This window comes from Heliangelus exortis, chromosome 5 (assembly GCF_036169615.1).
Source record: "Heliangelus exortis chromosome 5, bHelExo1.hap1, whole genome shotgun sequence".
NCBI lineage: Eukaryota > Metazoa > Chordata > Aves > Apodiformes > Trochilidae > Heliangelus > Heliangelus exortis.
The window spans coordinates 19,907,532-19,928,615 of record NC_092426.1 but is presented as its reverse complement, the minus strand read 5'-3'; the positions used below and the strand labels follow the sequence as shown (position 1 = coordinate 19,928,615).

The 21,084-nt window shown below is 36.2% G+C and overlaps 1 protein-coding gene across 2 annotated transcripts in view; it reads right to left on the bottom strand.

The window, feature by feature from the left end:
* Nucleotides 1-2,441: 2,441 nt before the first annotated feature.
* SEL1L (SEL1L adaptor subunit of SYVN1 ubiquitin ligase) overlaps nucleotides 2,442-21,084 on the bottom strand; it is a 32,161-nt gene continuing 13,518 nt past the window's right edge. The window contains exons 7-21 of one of the 2 annotated variants that reach the window (XM_071745842.1): nucleotides 20,851-20,904; nucleotides 20,711-20,770; nucleotides 20,039-20,120; nucleotides 19,584-19,738; nucleotides 18,785-18,841; nucleotides 17,795-17,863; nucleotides 16,428-16,505; nucleotides 15,434-15,496; nucleotides 14,689-14,776; nucleotides 14,280-14,428; nucleotides 13,592-13,757; nucleotides 11,892-11,963; nucleotides 10,693-10,865; nucleotides 7,830-7,958; nucleotides 2,442-6,447 (exon numbers count right to left, since the gene is read on the bottom strand). In XM_071745842.1, coding sequence (XP_071601943.1) covers nucleotides 6,244-6,447; nucleotides 7,830-7,958; nucleotides 10,693-10,865; nucleotides 11,892-11,963; nucleotides 13,592-13,757; nucleotides 14,280-14,428; nucleotides 14,689-14,776; nucleotides 15,434-15,496; nucleotides 16,428-16,505; nucleotides 17,795-17,863; nucleotides 18,785-18,841; nucleotides 19,584-19,738; nucleotides 20,039-20,120; nucleotides 20,711-20,770; nucleotides 20,851-20,904 — 1,599 coding nt within the window. In that variant the 3' untranslated portion in view covers nucleotides 2,442-6,243. Of the gene's footprint in view, nucleotides 6,448-7,829; nucleotides 7,959-10,692; nucleotides 10,866-11,891; nucleotides 11,967-13,591; nucleotides 13,758-14,279; nucleotides 14,429-14,688; nucleotides 14,777-15,433; nucleotides 15,497-16,427; nucleotides 16,506-17,794; nucleotides 17,864-18,784; nucleotides 18,842-19,583; nucleotides 19,739-20,038; nucleotides 20,121-20,710; nucleotides 20,771-20,850; nucleotides 20,905-21,084 lie in introns of both variants that reach the window. The other variant, XM_071745841.1, reaches the window with a different exon arrangement.

Sequence of the window (21,084 nt, the reverse complement as noted above, 5' to 3'; positions counted from 1 at the left end):
AGATGGTCTTGTTGAAAAAGTGATTGTAGAAGAAATCCTCATCACTTGTTGTTAACCATTTTCACTTGCTGTATGTAATATTCCAAAAGATGTTGCAAGACAGACTAGTGCAGCAGGCTGATGGATGTATGTGTCAAAAAAGTTTCACAGTCCAGGGTAGGCAATTTTTTAGCAGGTCTTTCCAGAAGCTACAGTGTTTGTTTTTCTCATATTTGTAGAGTGAAAGTCAAAAATTAAGTACAGAATTCTTTCCTTTTGGTAAGTTGGTTTCTGAATCTCCTGCAACCAAACACTGTTCTCTTCACTGTATATGTGCATGTATGTACACACACACACACACAGAGGTGTAGACATACACACACCTCCTCCCACCATGTGGTAGTGACCAAAAGTGTAGAAGTTACTTTGTTCCTTATCTTTGAAGCCCAAAATAGTTTTAACAAGTCTTTAGTCACCATTTAATAGCTGGTGCTCCCTTACAGCTGCAAACACACACCCCAGGTACAATTTTTCTTGCAGCAAAAGCAATTAATTAGAAGCAATAAAAAGAGAAAAAAACTCAAGAGTTGCATTCATAAATAACAGACAGGAACTGGAACATCTAACTTTACAGTACAGTTTATGCCTGTTTTTAGGAGGAAGGATGACTATGAAGAAAAACAAGCATAGAAATAAAACAAGAAAGAAATATGGAAAATGCCTGATGGTAGAATTGGAGAGATATAATTTAAATATTTCACAATACAAAACAATAGTATTTTTCCAAATTTTTTTTTTTAAATGGAATCCCAACCCTTGTTATATGGAAAGCCCAAAAAATAGGGTAGCAAAGAAATAAAAATTCCTCCCTTCGAGGTCTGTCTGAAATGCTGCTGCACTCAGAAAAGCTTCTTGGAATAAGTGGCACCGATAAGTTTTGAGGTAACCAACTGATACATTTTGGGGTAAGAACATTCTGCCTGAGACTCACTACAGAATTCAGGTACTGCACTGTGGAAATTAAATCACATTTACCACTTGCTACCCAAAATGCCACTTCAATGGTGTTCCATCTCTACTTATTTTCCTTTCTGAAAATTAAGATTAGTTGTTTAAGTATTCATTACCTCAATTTAGCTCTGGAGGAAGTAATTTGCAGTCTTCTGATTTTTTTTTCAAGAAGTAGACTAGAGTGACTTTTTTCCTCAATTAATTCTTCATAAAAATAAGAATGAAAATCAGAATTCAGAAATACCATTATACTCATGATCACTTAAGAGATGAGGAGGAATATCCTGGCATTATACGAAATAAAACATTGTATGAAACAGGTGTTGCAGGTTCAAAAACTATAGTTTCTATTACTATTTTAATTTTAGATCAAGTGTTTTAGTCTTAAACTGAGGAGAATAAAGAACAAATAAAACTAACCAAGCCAGAAAATCCAAACAAATATAATAGTTTTTGATTAACATAATTCTGTGTTTCTTGCTTTATAAGACCATAAAAAACCCCAAAACCAACCCAAAAATCCAACCAAGGTCCCCCCCATCTCCCAGTCATTTGTATACCAGGTACTCTATTCCCACCACAGAAAACAACTCCCTATTGACTACAGGCTACAAGTAAAATAAGGTAACCACACTTCTGACCCCTCCTCACATTTGAGCACATCAGCAATATCATGAGGTCATGGGGTCCTTTGAAAGATGAGGGATGACCTCACTAAGCTTCAGTGACATCAGTCACACTCAACCTCATTTTAGTATCAGCCACTGTTTCCCACCTGCAGGAAGTGCCACTGGCAGTGGAAAACATGGGAAGCTTCCATATACTTCAGAGAATGGTGTGACTTGTGCTGATGCCTAAGACAATCCACCCAGTGATGACTTCCACAGCAATCACCATTGCTCTCTCACTCTCTCCCTTACTTTCCTTGTTTTCTTCCAAATGAATAAGCATTTTGGAAAGCAAACCAACACTTCCAAGGGAGGACTCGCAAGTCTCAGCTGGTGGAACTTTAAGAGATGAGTGGGTTGACAGGCCTAAAAAGCAAGTATCTTGTCAACTCCCCAGTATCATTCCAGTAACTCTACTATCTCTGTATTAGTATTGGAAATACAATAGTACTCCTCAAGTTCCTGGTCACTATTCTCAATTCACACAGAATGGAGAACACAGTTCTGTGTCTGCCACACACAGTACAGACATTGCATTCACTGAAAAAAGGGTCACACACACACACACACACAGACAGACAACAGGTTTCTAGCACAGCTGAAGATACAATGTGTAATTTTCTATTCTCTTTGTGCCTCCTAAATTAACAGATTTTAAAGAGGAATGGAAGTGAAAGAAGTGTGAGCATCCTTACAGGAAGGGATGCATTTAGCAGCAGCATACACAAGTGCACACAACTAACAAGGATATCCTTGGTTATCATAACCACTGAACACTGAGGGTAACCACACAGGTGGTGTCTTTATTTCACAAGATTAAAGATACAGTACAAAATGAATCTGTACATCTTTCTATTAACAGAATTTGTTTACACAATTATATTACATTTGACCAGCCTTTATACTGATTTTAAATACAAAATAAATTTACAAAACTCCTACAAGACCCTTTAAAGAACTGCAGCTGATAAAAACAAAGGGCTCCCCCCAATAGTCCCTAATTGCCATATGCATTTGCAGTAGTTCAAATCAAACTTAATCTTTTTAGTTTAATATTCTCTGAAACAAAAATAGATTTTCAGTTAATTGTTGCCTTTTTAAAAAGGAAGCAACTTGCAAAGATGAGTGTCACCCCCTTTTATAGGCCAAAACTAGCATATAATAGGTGGAAACTAGATAATGCATAGTCTTATAAAGTCCTTTCACAATTCATGGTTTAAAGTTCTCCTAAAATAATAACATTTGTTTTTTGTTTTGGTTTTTTTTCTTGTGTGTGTTTAATAAGAGCAGCTGACTTACGGTAGATGACAAAAAGTGAGTAAAACTTTCTCATAAGAGTCTCACTGGGACATTTTTATCAAAGGCCTTATCTTCTATTGTATTGTCCCATGATGGGTAATAAAGCAAGGAATATTGTTTCAACAGACAGCTCTGGGACAAGTTTCAGAGTGATGACCTAGAATCCCATTTTCTCAACAGACCAGCATTTCTTCCAACCAGCAAGAACACCAAGTGTGTTTGATTGAGAACTTGAGATGCAGAACAATGTTTTCCTCCACACCTTTCCACCGTTTTTCTACTTATGAAACACCCATCAGCAACAGTTACTGCTCAGTAGTTCCATTCTCTGTGCAGGGAGAGAAGAGCATCTCTCTGGGAAGGTCAAATAGGCAGACTCTGGCCTACAGACAAAGAGTCATTTTTTCCTTTCAAAGCATGCTGAACATACCCAGAAAGGTTTCTCTTACATCAAATTTCCCTTCTAAAATACTCCTGTATATAAGCTGTAAGACAATCTGTGTTCTGCCAAAAGGGCACAGTACTTCCTTGTAAACTGAGCAACCCAGCTCCTTTGGGAAAAAAGCTGCTTGATAAAATGAGTGCACAAGAAGAAACATATTGCTAGTAAGAGTTAAATACACTTCCCTCAAAATGCGAGTTCCAGAACAGAGAAGCAAGGGATTGTCACAAAAACTTAAGCCATGTTGTAGACAACTGATTTAGAAAATTCATTCATTCCTTTAATCCCTGAGTTAACTTGCCATTACTTATGGAAAGTACATTTTTATTACTACCACTTCATTCAGATGAATGTCATCTGAAAAAGTTAGTGGTAGTAATTTGGTGGAAGGGAAAAAAGCAGGAGAAGACTTCCTTATTGCTTCTTCAAAAAGCAGTTCTTTAAAGTGAAATAACTTGCTGATCTTCAGTCACTTTCTTCTGCTGATGTTTTGGATGTAAAAATGCAACAGGTTTGCTGACAGTCAACTGTCACATAGCAGCAATGATGAGAGATTCACATGCAAACAGGACAGAGCTTTTAGAATTTAGTTGTAGTAGATCAAACAAGCAAAACATTTGAATAATGCGGTAACAAAACTGTTAAACATCCTAAGAGACCAATACCAGTGAACCAATGGTATTTAACTGAAAAACATTTTCCATAAAGTCTTCAATTTATTCATGCCAAGCTAAAAAGAGCAATTAAGTGACAGAGGCAAAAATACTTCAGAGGGAGTGTTCAGAAGTCACAGATATCTTAGAAATGCAGCTGGGGAGTGCTGTACATTTTAGAAACTACATTTAAATTCAATACTGTTCCATCTGCTAATGATGATTAAGACTTAACAAGACATTCCTCTATCACATGCTGCAACCTTCCAAACTAAGATCAAAGATTTGTCTTCACAAAACCAGCATAAGCATTTTGAAGTACTGAGAAGTTCTACCTACATTTTAATACTAGTCACCCATGACATTTCAATTTGCAGAAGAGTGCTTTGCTTATCTTCTTGCCAAACTACAGGTCTATCGTGCAACAATCTCCTTACAAATGTACTAAGTATGAAACCATACCAAACTCAATTCTAAAGAAAATGTATTAATATGTTGCTGCCAATCCACCAGAAAAATATTTGTATGAAAGGAAACCCTTAACCCTTTAAACACAACAATTTTGTCAGAAAGCAGCTAAAGCCTCATTTGTATTTCATTCAGCTTTAAGACATTATATTCAGAGTGTTTAAAGCCAGTATAGAAACAAATATTTAAACTTCCACTACTAAATAAGAACAGAAATTGCAGCATTTCTTGTCCTTAAGCTATTCTCCCACAGCTTCCCACCCCCAACCCTGAAATCATAGTCCAACAAAAATTGTTACGAAGTGGAGATTCCTCTTGCAGTCTAAAAACATCAGTCCACAGGTCAAATTCTTTAAACTCATTAAAAGGCCTTTGCAATGATCTGTTGGTAGCCATCAACCTTTAGCCTTCTTTCCCTTTGGATTTTTTTATTACAAGGGTTCCTCAAGATGGCACAGCCAGAGATGTTATTTTGACTTTTCATGTATGCCAGGTACAAGAGTGGTTGATGACAGCCAGAGCACTGCTGTAATCTAACACACCATTTTTATCAGTCAGCCAAACTTCACAGTAGCATCACCGACATAAGCCCATGCCTTTTTGTAGAGAGTATGCATGTTTGGGGGCCTTTTTGTAGATGCATTAAAAAGATGCACGAAGGAGATACCGCATACATTTCCTCCTTGCAGTGCAAATCACTTACAGGTTTGTTAAAAATTAAATGGAGAACTTCCAGCTCTAAACACAGCAACAACAACAACAACAAAAAAGTTAACTCACTGAGATTTCAGGCTCTGTCCTTTCTTCAGTGTCCATAATAATACTGGTGCTTTCTGCAATCTAGATTCACCATCTTTGTAAGAGAAAGTTTAAAGAATTTAAACTACCAATTTGTTTTTATGTGAAAGTTACACAGACTCCAAAAGTTTCAGAACCCTGCAAGACCTGGGCACTGTGTGGGTAGTTTTCAACTGTTGAGCTTTACAGACCCAGTCTGTCTCAATCCACATCCTGGGCTACACACTGTCTGTTGAGAACTGTCTAGTCTAAGGGGAATAGAGGAAAATACTCAAAACAAACAAACAGAAAAATACCCACAAATGGAGAATGGCATGTTTGATGGCTTAATTTTACAGCTTTTGTAAATAATCTATGTTAAATCATTCAAGACTGCATAGAAGACCTAAGAGCAAGAAATATTAAGAAATAATGACATAAGGATTCTAGAAATATTTGGGATGCAGAGAAGAAGAGAAGTTGATACAGCTTATCTTTTTAGAGGTTTGAATATAGTTCATCTTCTTGGACTAAAGTTTGCCAGAAAATTTTTATTGTGATTAATTTTATATAGGGCAACTGCTATAAAGTAGGCAAAAACCTTCCAATGATAGCCTTCTGCTCTCTCTAGAAAATGAAAAGGACTCTGAATAAAGAGGAACTAGATACAGCAGGCAACATTTTTGTAGTAGCACTCTTGTGTTTCCATGAAAAAAGCCATAGTGTTATTCCATTGGCACTGAAATAACATTCAAATCAGTTTCAAAGAATTTTCTTATCCCTGAAAAAGGCATCATTCTAAGCAGCTTTCAGACTTTTTTTTTTTTTTTTTTTTTAAACTTCTTTGTGCCTCTTTTGGGGGAGGGATCGTTGATCCAAAGTTCTAAATCACAATGAAAATTGTTCCTTTTGGAAAAATCCAGTTCTTTCACTGAGGCTCTTGTTGCTATTGTGGTGGTTGATGCTCTGGTGGTGGTTCTTGTTGAGGCACAGCTGGCCGTAGTCCTGCTGGTCTGGGAAGTGCCTGATGTTGCCTTTGTCTGTAAGCTATAATCGTTCCCAGAAGCAAGGCGATGATGGTCATAAGGTAAAGGTCCCACTCAGGCCCCAAGAGCTGGTCCATATCAATATGTGAAAATATCTCCCTTATCTAAGAAACAAAAAGTTCACATCATCATGTCAAAAAGAAAGAAAGGGAAGTTACTTGGATTTGAAATTTGACTTGTAACATTTTTCATTTTAAAGTACAATTTTTAAAACTTCAGTAGCTATTTTCCTCCCAGAAAAAACAGTATTACATCCTTAATTCCCAAAATAAATGCCACTAGGAGTAAGAGCCATGCTACATAGGAGGAGCTATTCTACTCTCTGTTCTAGAGATGAAGGTTTTTGATATGTCATTTTGTGGCTCTGATATACAGAGCATTAATGTACACAAATTAAATAAAAATGAGGCATGTAACCATATTAATTGCCTTAAAGAAAGAGAAGTATCACATACACAGAGGCAGTGAACTGATCAGTCCAGCCCATTCAGAAGACATCAGCAAACCACCAAGAATAACAAAATATTAAGTCCCAGGACACTTATTGAGGTGCAATGCTGAGGTTTTTGGGAAGAAGGTACAAAGAAGTTAAAGTGATCATCAAGTGATTCTGACTGAACTGCCACTTTATCAGACTTCCATTTGCATAAACATTAGCCAGTGAAAACTTTATGCCTCACTACTGTATCTGATGGTATTACAGAGTCATTGTCAATTTAAGTCTGCATCATCAGACTTAAAACTTGTAATATTTGTCTTCTGCATACCAGCCTCTGAGTGCTACATGGGTAGTTGCTCAATTGATATATAGTATTTCAAATACCTACTCTTTAAAGTCCAAAACTACTAAACTTTGTCAAACCTATCTGGATTGCCTGAACTTGCATTTGCTCTAAGAAGTAATAATAAATTCAAATGGTATAGAAATAATTGAAAAGGCAGTAAAATGTCAGAATATGGAGCAATATCTCAGACACTGTAGGGAAAGAATTCATCTAAACTCCAGGCATGTATTTTTTTTCAGTGCCACCATTTAGCAGAAGCTCTGCCTAATAGCTAATCTAACACAAATAATTTTTTCCCATAGAAATCAAACACAATTCAAGAGGGATTGTTCAGCTGAATATAAGCATTAGCCTCAGGGCTACAGAAAACTCTTTTTTTCCTGAACAGCGATTATATCATTGCAATCATCTTGCTTAACTTTCACAGCACATGCTCATGGAAGAGAACAGTCAAAGGGGTTTGGAAAATTCTCTTCAAGAGAAGACCAGCATAAAAGAGCACTGGCTGTGTACATTTCAGTTTCACACAATTACAGAAGTAAGAAGTAGGAACCACAGCTTCAGTAGCTTTCTTAATATGCAACAACACAAAATATAGAAGATTTCCAGAAGGCTCAAGTAAGACTTCTACTTAAGTAATATTACAACTTGAGCTTCTTTTAAACATGAAAAACACATTTGTTGTTTTTCCTGTTACTTACATTGATTTCTCGTAAATACTGCAGGGAATAAATCACTCCAAGCTTGCAAAGTGCTAGGAAGACTGGAACTTGAGCATCTGGGCTTGCTTCAGCTGCCATGTCATAGAATCTTTTTGCAAGATGAATATCCTAAAGTTAATAAAACACAAAGCTCAGTTTTGAAGAACTTCAAACCCATGTGCTGTAAATTAAAGTACATATTCAAGTAACTCTAGTACTCTCTAATGTCTCCAACATCACACTAAACATAAAAAATTAAAAAAAAAAGAGTAGTACACATAACCAAGTTCTCCCAGTTACACTACAGTATGGCTGATGCATGGCACAGCTTCTAACAATTTCTGCACATACTCCCAACTTAGATTCTACTCCTCATCCAAACAGATGTAGCTTGCATTAGGGAGGGCAACCTGGTAAAAGCACAAGCAGCAAGCAACTTCAAGAACTTGAAACAGTTTTCTGTAATAGCTGGAAAAAGAAGGTGATTGCAGAAAGAAGAGAGGGTATGTGTACCTGAATAGTTTAGCCTTTCTTGCTTGTTTGGGGATTTTTGGCTCCACTTCAGATAAATATTGTGCAATGTTAGGATACTTGGATACAACTGCCTATGTTCACTCAGTGCTGTGAAGGACAGGCTTGTTTAAGACTTCCATAGGGAATTAGTTTTGTAACACAGGTGGAAATAATGGTATGAAAATCACAGTCTGTGATGTGACCAAGATGTACCATCTCAGCTTTTAGTATTGAAATTCAATAGAACAACTCTAAATATTCCTTGAGCCTTGAAAGTCTGTCTTTTGGATAACTGTTTAAAAGAGTTACATTTATTACTGTACTAGCATCTGTGTAGAAGCAGATCCTAAATCATGGTTAATTTTAATTTCTAATTAGCAAGCACTTATTTCTGCTTACATATTCCTCACTCTCACTTGACAGAGAAGTGAGAAGTGTAGGAGTCTGAGCTTTAATACATAAGTAGCACTGAAATACAGTGAGGTTCAATATGGGGGTTTGGTCGTAGAGAAAAGATTTCAGTATCACTTTTTAAATTCCCCTTCATCCAGTGGAAGGTGTCCCTGCCCATGCAGGGGGTTTGGATCTTGAGGATCTTTAAGGTCCCTTCCAAGCCTACCCATTCTGTGATTCTATGAAATACCATGCTTCTTAAAAGGGACAACCATGAGAAAATTAGAGAAAACAAATATGGTCTTATTTTGAGCAGAATATGGAAACAGTCTTTGTTCTGCCATGCAGGCTTAGGAACTGGGTAACAATAAATCTATGAAAGCTGTGTAGCAGTGTGCGTAGGTAAGATTTATGAAGGTGCTCAGTATTTAGCATTGACCTGGTACAAATCTGAAAACCACTTATGTACTGGAAACATAGCATAGAATTCTATATGTAAGAAAGGCTATTTATTTCATAAGTAAAGCAAGAATACGGCAAAAGCCACTTGGGAAAAAAAACCAAACCTACAAACAGCAAGAAATACCCCATTTATTGTGGATTATCCAGAATGAACTATGACATGAACTGAAGTTGTGCTGGCCACCTTATTGGATTATTCTCCCTAACTCTGGAATGCTTGCTCACCTACATGGACATAGGTGAGAAGAGAGTAAGAATACACATCTCTTTCTTCAACAGACTAAGCCCCTAATTTGTTAAATGCAATAGTACTAAAATCTTCATCTCCCTTCCAAAGGCCTCTATTGATAGAGCAGGATTCAGCAGTTGACATCACCTGCTACAAAACTCAGTCTTAGCCCTTTTCAGAATATCCTAGCTCAGAACCATTTTAGTCTTTATCTAGTCAGTCCTAAATCTCCATCCTCTCATCTTACAGTTATGAAGTTTTAGGACATGCAAGTGAAGCCATTTGTGTACTGTACTGCCACTTCTACAGCTAGGTCAGTAAGTTTTCTAATGCTGATTGCTCGCTGCTGCCAAAGTAACCTTTTTGCTTTTTCAATGAAGCAGTATTGACCTAGGACTCATTCTTCACTGTTTTGTCCTTTTTCAAAGAATTTAGAGGAAAAGAAACAAACGGGTCTTTTAACAGACCAACAGAACAATTAAAAAGTGTATATCTAAACAAAACCTAAATATTGAAGCTCACTGAATATAAGGAAAACAAAACAGCTTCTTACAGTTTCAGGTGACCCAGAAGATACTAAATTCATACATTATTTGCATTAATTAATCATACATTAAGGTAAAAAAGGCAGCTCAAAATTAGTGTGCCACTACTAAGAACATGATTTTGACATACAAGAAAAAGATGCTTTGTATTCCATAAGTTTTAGTTAACTCATAGGCAGCAATACACCACAGCTTCCCAAGAGAAGCAGATACACTGCCTTCTTTTAGGTGATGTGCTTTGTAAAGCAAATTGTGGCCTAGTCTAATTCGGAAAACTGTAACTAAATGACATTGTTCTGTGTGCTTATGATTTGTTATTTGAAGTCACAGAACTTGTTTGCAAATGTCATGATATAGAAAACACATTAACCAATGTTTCAGAGGAAGAGAACAATCTTGTGCCAAAACACTCAGAACCATAGATTGCTCTGCATCCATTTTGTTACACTTTGATGTCTTGAAAACATTATTCTAGCATATAGCACTCTTGCCAATCTTAACAGTTCTTGGAAAATAGTTTTGCCCTGTCTGAGCCTCATTTCTTTACATAGATAAGTGTTAAGTGGATATACATCTATTTGCTATTAGAGTGTATTGGGAGACAATGCTAATTCCTACCAAGTGGTAATATGGTTGCCAAAGCCCACTGGTGGTTATGGATTTATGTAATATTAATAAATGCATTGTAATGAGGCAGGCTATCAGCCTACAGTCTGCTCACCTGCTTGATGCCCAATCCCTTCTCATGCATGTAGCCCAGATTGAACATTGCTTGGGCACTGTGCTGTTGCTCTGATGCCAGTCGATAGTGAATAAATGCAGTTTCATAATCAACATCAGTACCAAACCCATAAAAATGGTAATCTCCAAGTTTAATTCTTGCAACAGTATATCCTATAAACCAAGAAACAACAACAAGAAAAGACAATAACTAGGAAAGAAAGCCTTTTAGTTTTATATGAAGATGCAGTAAGAGCTTTAATATTTCTTTCCACAGTTTGCAAAACTGTTTTCCTTTCCTTTCCTGTCTCTCACAAACAGTTTTTTGTTCAATTGCTTTTTTTTTTAGTTGGGTGTTTATTTGGTTTTGTTTGTTTCTTTCTAAATTGGGTTTAGCTAAGCAAAATGCAACTAATTTCTACTTCCAATAAAGTCCTTTTCCCAGTAATCCTACCAACTATTGAGTAGCATCAGTTGAAAAGCTGTATCATGTTGTTCAAAGTCACTTATTACAGAAAAAGTTTTCATTTCTTAGATAACCATCAAGGCCTTCAGCTTTGTGTTTAGAACAGAGCCACTGACAGCTTCAAAGACTCTCATCATTATTTGACAGTTGCATACTTAACTATTTCATTGTCAATTTCTAACTTTCTATCAAAAGCCAAGTAGGGCTGGAGATTTTTAGACAAAACTCTTAGGCTCCACTTGCATGACAGACTTGTTCTTCAGCAAAAAGCTAGCAGACATACTTGCATGAAAGTTAGAGACCTAGAATTGATATATTTAATGATTGTGTTTAGTTTTATCTATTTTAGGGTCATATAACAAGCACCAGAGTTTAAAGTCGGGGTTGGCTGGGTACTAAGACTGCATTCTCCATCACTGAGCTTTGCTTGCTTTGAATAGGAAATTACAATCTACTAAAATCCTACAGGGTTCTTGGTATCTAACATCAGTGTAAACATTCCTAACGTTTAACACTGCTGTGTAATTCCACATTGAATGGCAAAATGCATACTGTACACTTGTGCTGTAGTTCTTTTAACTAACAAAGAACAGCAACTATCCTATGTGAAATTATTAACATTCAACAGAAGGAAGTAAGCTTTTCTTCCTTCCCTGTTTCACAAAAACCATGAAATCAAACATTAATGGCACTATTAAAAATAAACTAATTGGAATTTTGAGGTATGGACATACCTTGTGAAGCTGCTCTATTCCAGTGAAGCAAAGCCCGAGGATAGGTCTCATTTTCTCCTACTATGCTAGCTTCTTCTAGAGAAGAAAGTAATTCACTTAAATAGGAGCATGGTATATGCATACAAGACCACAACACCCCCCCATGCTTATATAAAGTCTGCTGAAATGAATTAAAAACTTGAAGTAATCTGTGCTATAGTACAAACAAAAATTAACCCACCTGAAATTTGCAAATCACCCTTTTATTTATATGGTCTTGCTGTGTATCTGCTCAGGTAAGAAATAGTAACAAACTGTGCCATTTTACCCCAAAATATTACTTACTAAGCGTCTCTCATTCCTGCTCTAGGAAGTTCTGAAGCATACTTGAAGAATGCCAGAAAATGCAAGCCTTAAGAGCACATAATTCTGGCTCTGTCTAAGGTGCACTCAAATACAAGGCTAAGCTATTTTAGTCTGACCACATAAACCCAAGACTAGTCAAGTAAAACCAAGGCTTTAACTCCCTAACCAGCCAGAGACTGCATATCTCACGCAGCAGTAATACAGCTGCTTCAAACAGAAGTTAATTTACTTGCCCATGTCACAAATTGATGGTGGCTGAGCTATCAGAGTTCTGAGAGTTCAAAGGATTTATATTTTTCACCTGCAGTATAAGTATGGTTTCAGCTATATTATCTTATAGTTGACATAGAGATTTTCTGTATAAAGTGTATAAAAAAATTTAAATTCATCTCCAGTGAAGATGCAATTATATCTGAGTAACAACAATCATAATTTTAACTCAGGGAAAGACAATATTTCTTTGCAACAATGCACTCCCAGCCAAGACTATAATTTCTGTAGCTTACCTAAAGATGTATTACTAAGGCACCTTTGAAAATTGTTAACTGGAAATTATGATATTATCTTAACATATCAGCCACAAAAAGCTGATTTTTATATTAAGATACAAAGCCCTAAAAGCCCTAAAGCTGGTAATGACACACCTAGTTTTCTGGATTTGAGATCCAGAAAGATTAAAATACTGTGGTTTATAGTTTCTGTAAAGATTTGTCACTTCAACTTCCACTGTTTCCCTATGACAATAAACTCTGAAAATCCCAGGTTCTAGCCATGTAGTTGCAGTAATAGACCTGGGATAAGATTTTTCAAATCTAACAGAACCAACTGGCCACTCTTCATCCCTGCTTCAAGAGGAGTATAAATAAAGTTACACAAAATCTGGAGGAGAAAAAAAAAAAAAAAAAAAAAGTGAGTCCTGAGAAAAGATCCTATCTCTCATGAGATAAAGAATAAATTAAACTGAAGCTTGTACGCACAGTAAAGGCAAAAAGTAAAACTAGTAATTTCTACTTTATAGATTTAAAATAAAATGTTGTTCTGTTGGCTTTCTTTAGGAAGTCCAGGGGAAAAACAAATTAGCACTGGGAAAGTCTGTAAAGTCCTCTCTGCCAATCCTGTATTTTTAAAATCTCCTACCTCAGAATTTAAGCATATTCTAACTTATAGGCCAGAAAGCTATCCTTAGAGATGAAAGTAAAAACTGCTTTCCAGTTTGAAAAGCAGAAAAGAGGACAAAAGTCTCACTGAAATTCTAACTGAACAAGAGCTATACAATTATATCTGCAGACACCTCAGCATTCTACTAAATGTGTTAGTGCAGGCAACTCCAATACCCAAAACTTTCAGGTCCTTACTCTGATCAAGTATGAAAGCAGCATTGCTTTGTGCAACTTCGTAGCCTTGTTCTGCCAGAAGAAGATATTGAACCACAGCAGAATTTGAATCACCATCTTTATAGCTGTTGTAGGCAGTCATCAGTCTCTCAGACCAACGACCTCGTTCACATACATTCTTAAACAACTGGAGAGGAAAAAAAGAAGGGGAGAATAACGATTGTCAGGAACTTCAGAAATTTAGGTTTTACAAGATGTAAACCTTTAATATTCAAATGCCTGTTCAAAATACTTACATTTCACAGGAAAAACTTGACAGATAAACTGCCTGCTTAAGACAGGCTTACTAGGCAAATACATGTCAAGATTCAGCTGCTTTGTCAGAACTATTCTTAATACCAGCTTTTTTGTTACACTTAAACCCATGTCTGAATGAGTAATTCAGTACTTATAAATTATCAGTGTTTGCTTTGTATTATGTTCTGATTTTCCTCAAAGTTTATGAAGCAAATACAAAACTTGTATCAACATAAAAATAAAGATTTTTCTCATGGGATAAAAAGGAATTTGGTAATACATCACTTAATAGCCTTGACTCTGCAGTTACCAGTGGATTTATCTAAGACAAATTTCCTATGTAAGCTGATGTGGTTCTAGCCAACCTTTTACAGATCAGTATTATTTTATCTTTAAAAAGGGCTGACCTTACCTCAACAGCAGTATGACAGGATCGCATCACCCCAGTGCCAGTAGCATGCATTTGAGCCAGATTATAAAAAGCCAGAATGTGGCCACCCTGGGAGGCCAAGTTAAAATATTTCAAAGCTTGTTTATAGTCTCTCTTGACTCCAATTCCATCTAAAAACAAAAATTAAAAAGTTATTTCTATTAATTCCTCTTGAAAATCAGAGTTGTATGAAATATAATATATACTTACTCTTTAAAATTATTAAAGAAAAACGTTATGGAAGTGTTAGGGAAAAGAAAAAGAATCATGATTTCAGTGCTGCAAGATCACTCCACAGACAGGCTATCTACATTTCTAGTGCCACCTAGTGAACAGTCACTGAAAGCGCAGATGCTCAGAGCAGGCAAAGCATCATTTTGATGCCACTTACTGTAATACATGGAGCCTAGTTGAAGTTGTCCATCAACCCATCCCTGTTCTGCAGCCTTCTGGAAATACTTCAATGCTAGCTCATGGTTCTGCAGAAAGATTTGGTTCAGTAATCAGAGCATTGCAATACACCACAATTTCAATAAAGTGTGAGTTGGACTTGATGATCCTGGGTCTCTTCCAACTCGGCAGATTCTACGATTCTATGTCTAAGTGCATGGACAGATCTAGACTACAGAAACATTACACCAAGACGTTCTAGTGCAAAAATATTCCCCTGATCAACATTTGGAAACAAAAAATGAAATAGTTTACAATGAAATTAGTATGTCTTAAGTATACAACTATCTCAAAGCCAGCATCCACGTATAGCATTGCTATGAATAGTTATGCTTAAACAGAACGGATGCCCTGTTCAGTTTCTAGAAAAATTATTTATTTCCTTAACTTTAGGCTAATTCAACTTTTGAATATCTGCTGGCATAGCTAAATATATCTACCAAAAAACCTTGTGCGAAAAGCAGCAAGTCAACTCAACTAATTGCAAATTTCAGAGTGTCCCTCCACTTACACAAATTACACAAAATGGGGACAGTTCAATTTGTTTTATTTCACAAGAAAACTAGAGCAAGGTTCAGAACTTCTACTAAGAATACACACTGCAAAGTATTTCTAATAGCTTCAGCAACATTTTCAAGAAGTTATACAATCCCCTATGATTAGAAAGATGGCTGTCAAAAGCTTACCACTGGAACACCTCTTCCATAGAGGTAAGCCATTCCTAGTCCACTCTGTCCAACTGGATTGCCCTAGAAACACAAGAAAACAATTCTGCAAAGGAAGGAAAAAACTACCAGTACATCTTTCAAATTTGGCATTTCTTTAACACCCATAAACCAAAAACTGCTTAAGATAGATTTACATTGTAAGTTTGCTCATAGTAATTTATAGTAATTCAGGGAGAAAACACCCTCTTTAGTAACTTTTAATCAGTAACTACACCAGTGATTAACAGAAAAATTAAAAGCTTTCAACAATAGTTAGTAAAGTCTACTGTGCACTTTCAAAATGTCATATGTACAAGATATAGAACCCACACATATAGAAAGGTGTCATTAAAAGCTTATTCATCTTTGGTTTTTCCAACTTTGAAATATTCTGGATACCACAGAAGCTTCCAAAACTACTGCAGGAACTCTGAGAATGTCTTAATTTAAGGGCAGATTGGTAGCTGTCTCAAGGGTTGCATTACTGACCATGATGACAGTTCTCTTAGCACAGTCCCTTCAGAACTTCATTTACTGTCTTTCACATCCTAAACAACTTCCCTGGAGGACTCCACAAATGCTGCTGTAAGTGATCAGTCACAGGACTGACAGCCAAGAACCAAACACTCCAATGAGGTGAGAGGTATAAATCCAAAGCCATGATCTATTCATTGACCACAAACCAGAACTAAAATAAAATAGCATCAGTACACTGTAAATTTCCATGTCAAGACAGCTTCAGATTACTAGAAATTAACACTTAATAAAATTGCAGGCTATTTAGGTGGGCAGTATTTCATACTGATGCCAGCACCACAAACAGAATGGGAGGCAATTTCTGACATCTTAGATGACAGAAATTGGGAGTAGGTGTATACACATGAAGTCCACAAAAAAGAAGTATTTGCAGCATTTCCAAGTGAATAAATTTTTTAAAGCATATGATGTACTTCTAGCTTACAGATAATCATACCATATCAGCAGCTTTCTTGAAATACTGAAGAGCTGTTTCATTGCTCTGAGGTACAACATCACTTCCTTCTGAGTACATCTGAAGGAGAAAGGCATTATTGAGAAACAGCTGCAGAAGTCAGTTTGGAGTTCATGAAGCATCTTCACTTTGCATATGAGAGGGAGTCTATTGTACTATCAGACTATTCTGACTATTGCATTATTAAATAATCATTAAAGAACTTGCCCAGAAACAGAAAATATGTCTTTATGCTGTAAAATACAGATTCAGAGGGTTAACTTTCTCGTGTAGAGTGAACTGCCCATAAAAGTAAAAGTCTTCATGAAAATACCCTTAATTTTTGAGTTCTACCGTTGTGCAGTGAAGAATAAGTAATCAGGCAAAAATCTTGCAAGACCAATGGAAGTCAAAATATATTAGCAGTTAAAATATTTGTTGAAAACAGAAAAAAACTGGTTACTAAATCCTGTTCATATGATCTCATGTTAATTTCAGCATTTATTAGATACAAAACAGTCAAGCAAGTAGAGAAAGCTTGAGACTGCAATTTCTCCTGTCAGGTGCCTGGACCACTACATTATGCTCTTTTCTTTCATCCTCTAAGGACATCAATTTTGCATCCTCTATGGCAGTGACAGCCTGAAAGAGATGAGCTAGATGCTGCCTAACCTTAGAGGGTACTCAAATGGAGAAATAAGGATTTAGCTCCTCACAGGGTGAAGGCTGTCTGCAATCCAGATCTCAGGCAAATGACCTAAATACCTTTCTAAGCAAAATGACATTAACATCACCAAAAGCAGCTTGTCAATCATGTTTTAAATTAAAAAACTGACTTAAATCTGATAAAACTGATACAATGGCCCACCTTGCAGACAGACTCCAGGTTTGGTTCAGAGTAGATGCAACCTATTGGCAACTCTGACTCAGATGCCTCAGTTCTCTACACAGAATAAGAATACAAATGTCTTTTCCCCTTTCCTTCCTGAACATAGTATTTAGACAAAATTCTGAGAAGCCCAGCTGTTCCTCATGTGCTGTATTTAAGAACATAGTGACCTAATCAGAGTTTCAAACTCCACCACAGAAAAAGGGCATTTCAGAATTTAACTATTTAAAAAAAAATCTAGCTCAAGCACTAGAAAAAACCTAAAAGTTCCAAGAATGAAGGAGCAAGTAGAAAATTTAGACTAGGCATAACATACTACAACACTCAAATACTGCAGGACCACTCAAAACAGTAACTAAACAGAAGTAACTGGATTCCAGCATTCATGTTTTAGACTGCCTCATATAAAAAAGTAGGAAATAATTGTTATTTTTCAATGAAAGGCAGTCAATTTAAGTACTTTTAAGAGTGTTCACTTTACCTTTCCTAGAAAGGCCATGGCATGTGAATTTCCAGCATTAGCTGCTTGATTGAAGTACTCAAATGCTCGCTATAGGGAAGAAAACAAGTATTTTAGCCACTGATAATGACGATTTGAGTACCTTTTCTTGAAAAAGGAGAGCAGTGGCAAATAGGTTGTTTGCCAAGCTGCCGGGTTCTATGAGGGATAAGAGTGATCAGTGCCACGTAAATTAGCATTTGTAACAGGGTTTCCCGGTTATAATCTGAGTATTGAGCAGCAATCCCTCAGTTTATTCCACAAAGCAAAGGGAAAAAAACCCAAACAACTACAACTGCTATGAGGCACAACCTACACAGGAAAATCTTACTTCCTTATTGTACCTCCAAACCCTATTTAGAAGGCATCTATCAGTTCCCATTCCAGTTTGACTTGATTATACTCATTCTGACCATTCGATACATGTCTGGATGATTCAAGAGAGTAAACTTAAGGTATGTTAGATGTGATGACTGTTAAATAATTTCTGGGTGGTAGCCAAGTCTGAAATAATCCTCAGCTCTCTATTATTTTAACACATAGTTTAAGGAGAGGTTAGTTTTTTAACTTCTATAACCAGTAGCTAGTTTGGCTTACATCAGCAGAAGTTCTATTTTCTACACACACTTAATTTATTTAGTACTGAAAGTTGCACAGTGCAGCTTGAAGATTCTACTACATATACAAAAGCTCAGCCAGTTTCAAGTATTACTTCATGAAAAGCTGGTCTTTGTCTTTGACTTCCTCATTTCTAAGATGATTAGTCTTAAACTAACTGTGTAAGAAAATCAGCTTCATGTACTAGGCACATAAGATTAGGTTTTATTGAATTAACTAAGTTTTAATAACTTCAATAGTCTGGCTCAGTAAATACTTTAAGGTGGTACTTAAGTAATTTTTACTCATTGTGTTCTCACAGCTCTACTTTCTCAGCCAAGTGCAATACACATCAGAGATATACAGAAAGGTTACCTGATGATTTTGCTCTACACCTCTTCCTCCGTGCAAATGCAACTGTCCAAGGCCAACCTAAAAATAAATTTTACATTGCAACTAAATCACTTTTCCCTAGGGACTTCTTTTTTCTAGTAATACAGATACCAGTGAGCTAATTACATGCACAAAGACAGAACCATATCAGAGCTAAATATGCCACAAAGTCTGAAGGCACGTATTTGCTTCATAAACTACAGTCCTACTTTTTCACATCAGCCTAAGTGGAAATTTATCCTAGATAAGTGACATGACTGTCCTAGATACAAAATAGTAACTGAATTCTGCCTACCTAATTCTTAAGTCATGTATGACCACGTTGAATTGTGACAATCAACCTATATTAGTATATTTCTCTCCTGCACTGTGTGTAGAAGAGGTCCAGCCTGCAGCATATAGAACTCATGGGAAACCAGAAACAGCAAGAAATAGAGGTACACTTGTAGAGCTAATTCCTTTGATGAAGGCTTTCTCCATGACATCTAAAGCTATCCTTAAACTAGTTTGACTGTTTTCTACTGAAAACCAAGATCTTCTTTCCTAAGATACAGAAGTTGTAATGTTTAGACTTATTTTCCATAAAAATTTGCATTTTCTGTCCACATTCTACCTTAAACACACTAAAAGAAAAGCTTCTTCTAATAAAAACTGATCAGGGAATAGTAACAAGCTTGATTAAGGAGAAACAGAAAACTAAAGCTCCAGCATATTTCTATTTCCATTAAGCTGTTCCTGAAATTCTTGAAAACTTCTGCATGCCACCAGAACATCATCTTACCTGTGCTTGTACATCTCCTTTCTCTGCTAAAAACTGGTAATACTGAATCAAGTCTTCTTCTAGCATTCCACTTGCCATTCCTGGATTTTCCACTTCATCTGCTAAGCGAATTCGCTGCACCACGGTGCCACCAGTCAGAGAAATGTCACTAGCAACTGAAAAACACATAAGATGAATTTTCAGACAGTTGTGTCCAATTGAAATATTACACTTAGAAAAACAGATCTCTATGGAGCTTCAAACTGTTACCCAGAGAGAATGAAATTCTTGACACTTTCTTAAGAATTAAAGATACTTCAATAGAAGAAATAAAAATAGCATATAGTTATTCAGAGCCAGACAGCTAGCTTGTTTAGTAACTATTGGTATTGATAGTATACTTCTAGTATTTTCTAGCTGAGTAATTCAGAAATACATTAAATGTCAAGAACATTAGTCTAGTAGAAAGTTTTTACCATGATTAGCTACAAGTCTGTAGTGAGTGAGAGCAGATTCACAACTCTGAAGAACTCCTATCCCAGCCCAGTACCGGTAACCCTAGAAAGGAAAATGTAAAAATATGGGCCTGATGGTTATTTGACAACATATTGCTTGACAGATTCCAATCTTTTTTCACACTAGTTGAGCAAAATTTGATGAGACAATAGGCAAAACAAAGGCTACATGTGCACTGTGTTTGCATTAAAAGCAACTGACTGGCAGCATTAAGGGTTATGTATAGCAAATTTTCTTCAACTATTACTCAGGAAAAAACAAATAAGCAGAATGATACTTCTAAAGCCTTTTACTTATATATGTTGCACTTTATTTGTCTTAAAATTCAAACTACTGATTAAAGCAGCATCTTCTGCAAAGATTTCACACTTCTCATTAATCCATAAAAATAGAAAGTCTGACACTTCTGCTTTAAGTCAAGAGATGTAAGCATGTTTGATCTAAATTCACAGCTTAAAATTATCAGACTTTGATTTAACAAAGAATGACAGGGAAGACACCATTGCCCATGTAATGCATGCATGATGAGCTGCTATTTGAATAGTATATTCACATGAATGCAGACCTCATATTAAAAATTTAAGAGTACAAAAAGTTCATACACATGTGAAGTTTTTAACTATCTTACTTACCAAAATCATATGGGCGATCAGGTTTCCTCCTAAAGCTCCAAAAGTGTAATACACCAGGGCCTTAAAAAAGAATCATTGGTTATTTAATATCTGCCTCCAAGATAAAATACAGAAGAACACACTGAAGATTTTTAAGTTACCTTAGCTTGACTAGAATTGACTCCTAGACCAGATGCATATAGAAATCCGAGAGCCTAGAAATAAAATAAACTTTGTCAGCACATCCCTTGAAAAATCTGGGATGGGTTTTCCTGGAATACATAAGTATAAAGAAGTGAAACAACAACTCAAAGCTACAAAGAAAATGCCAAGTTCTGCCTTCACTTTGGTACCTCCTATAACTAGGTCCTTCTCTGGCCCTTTTAAAAGATGAA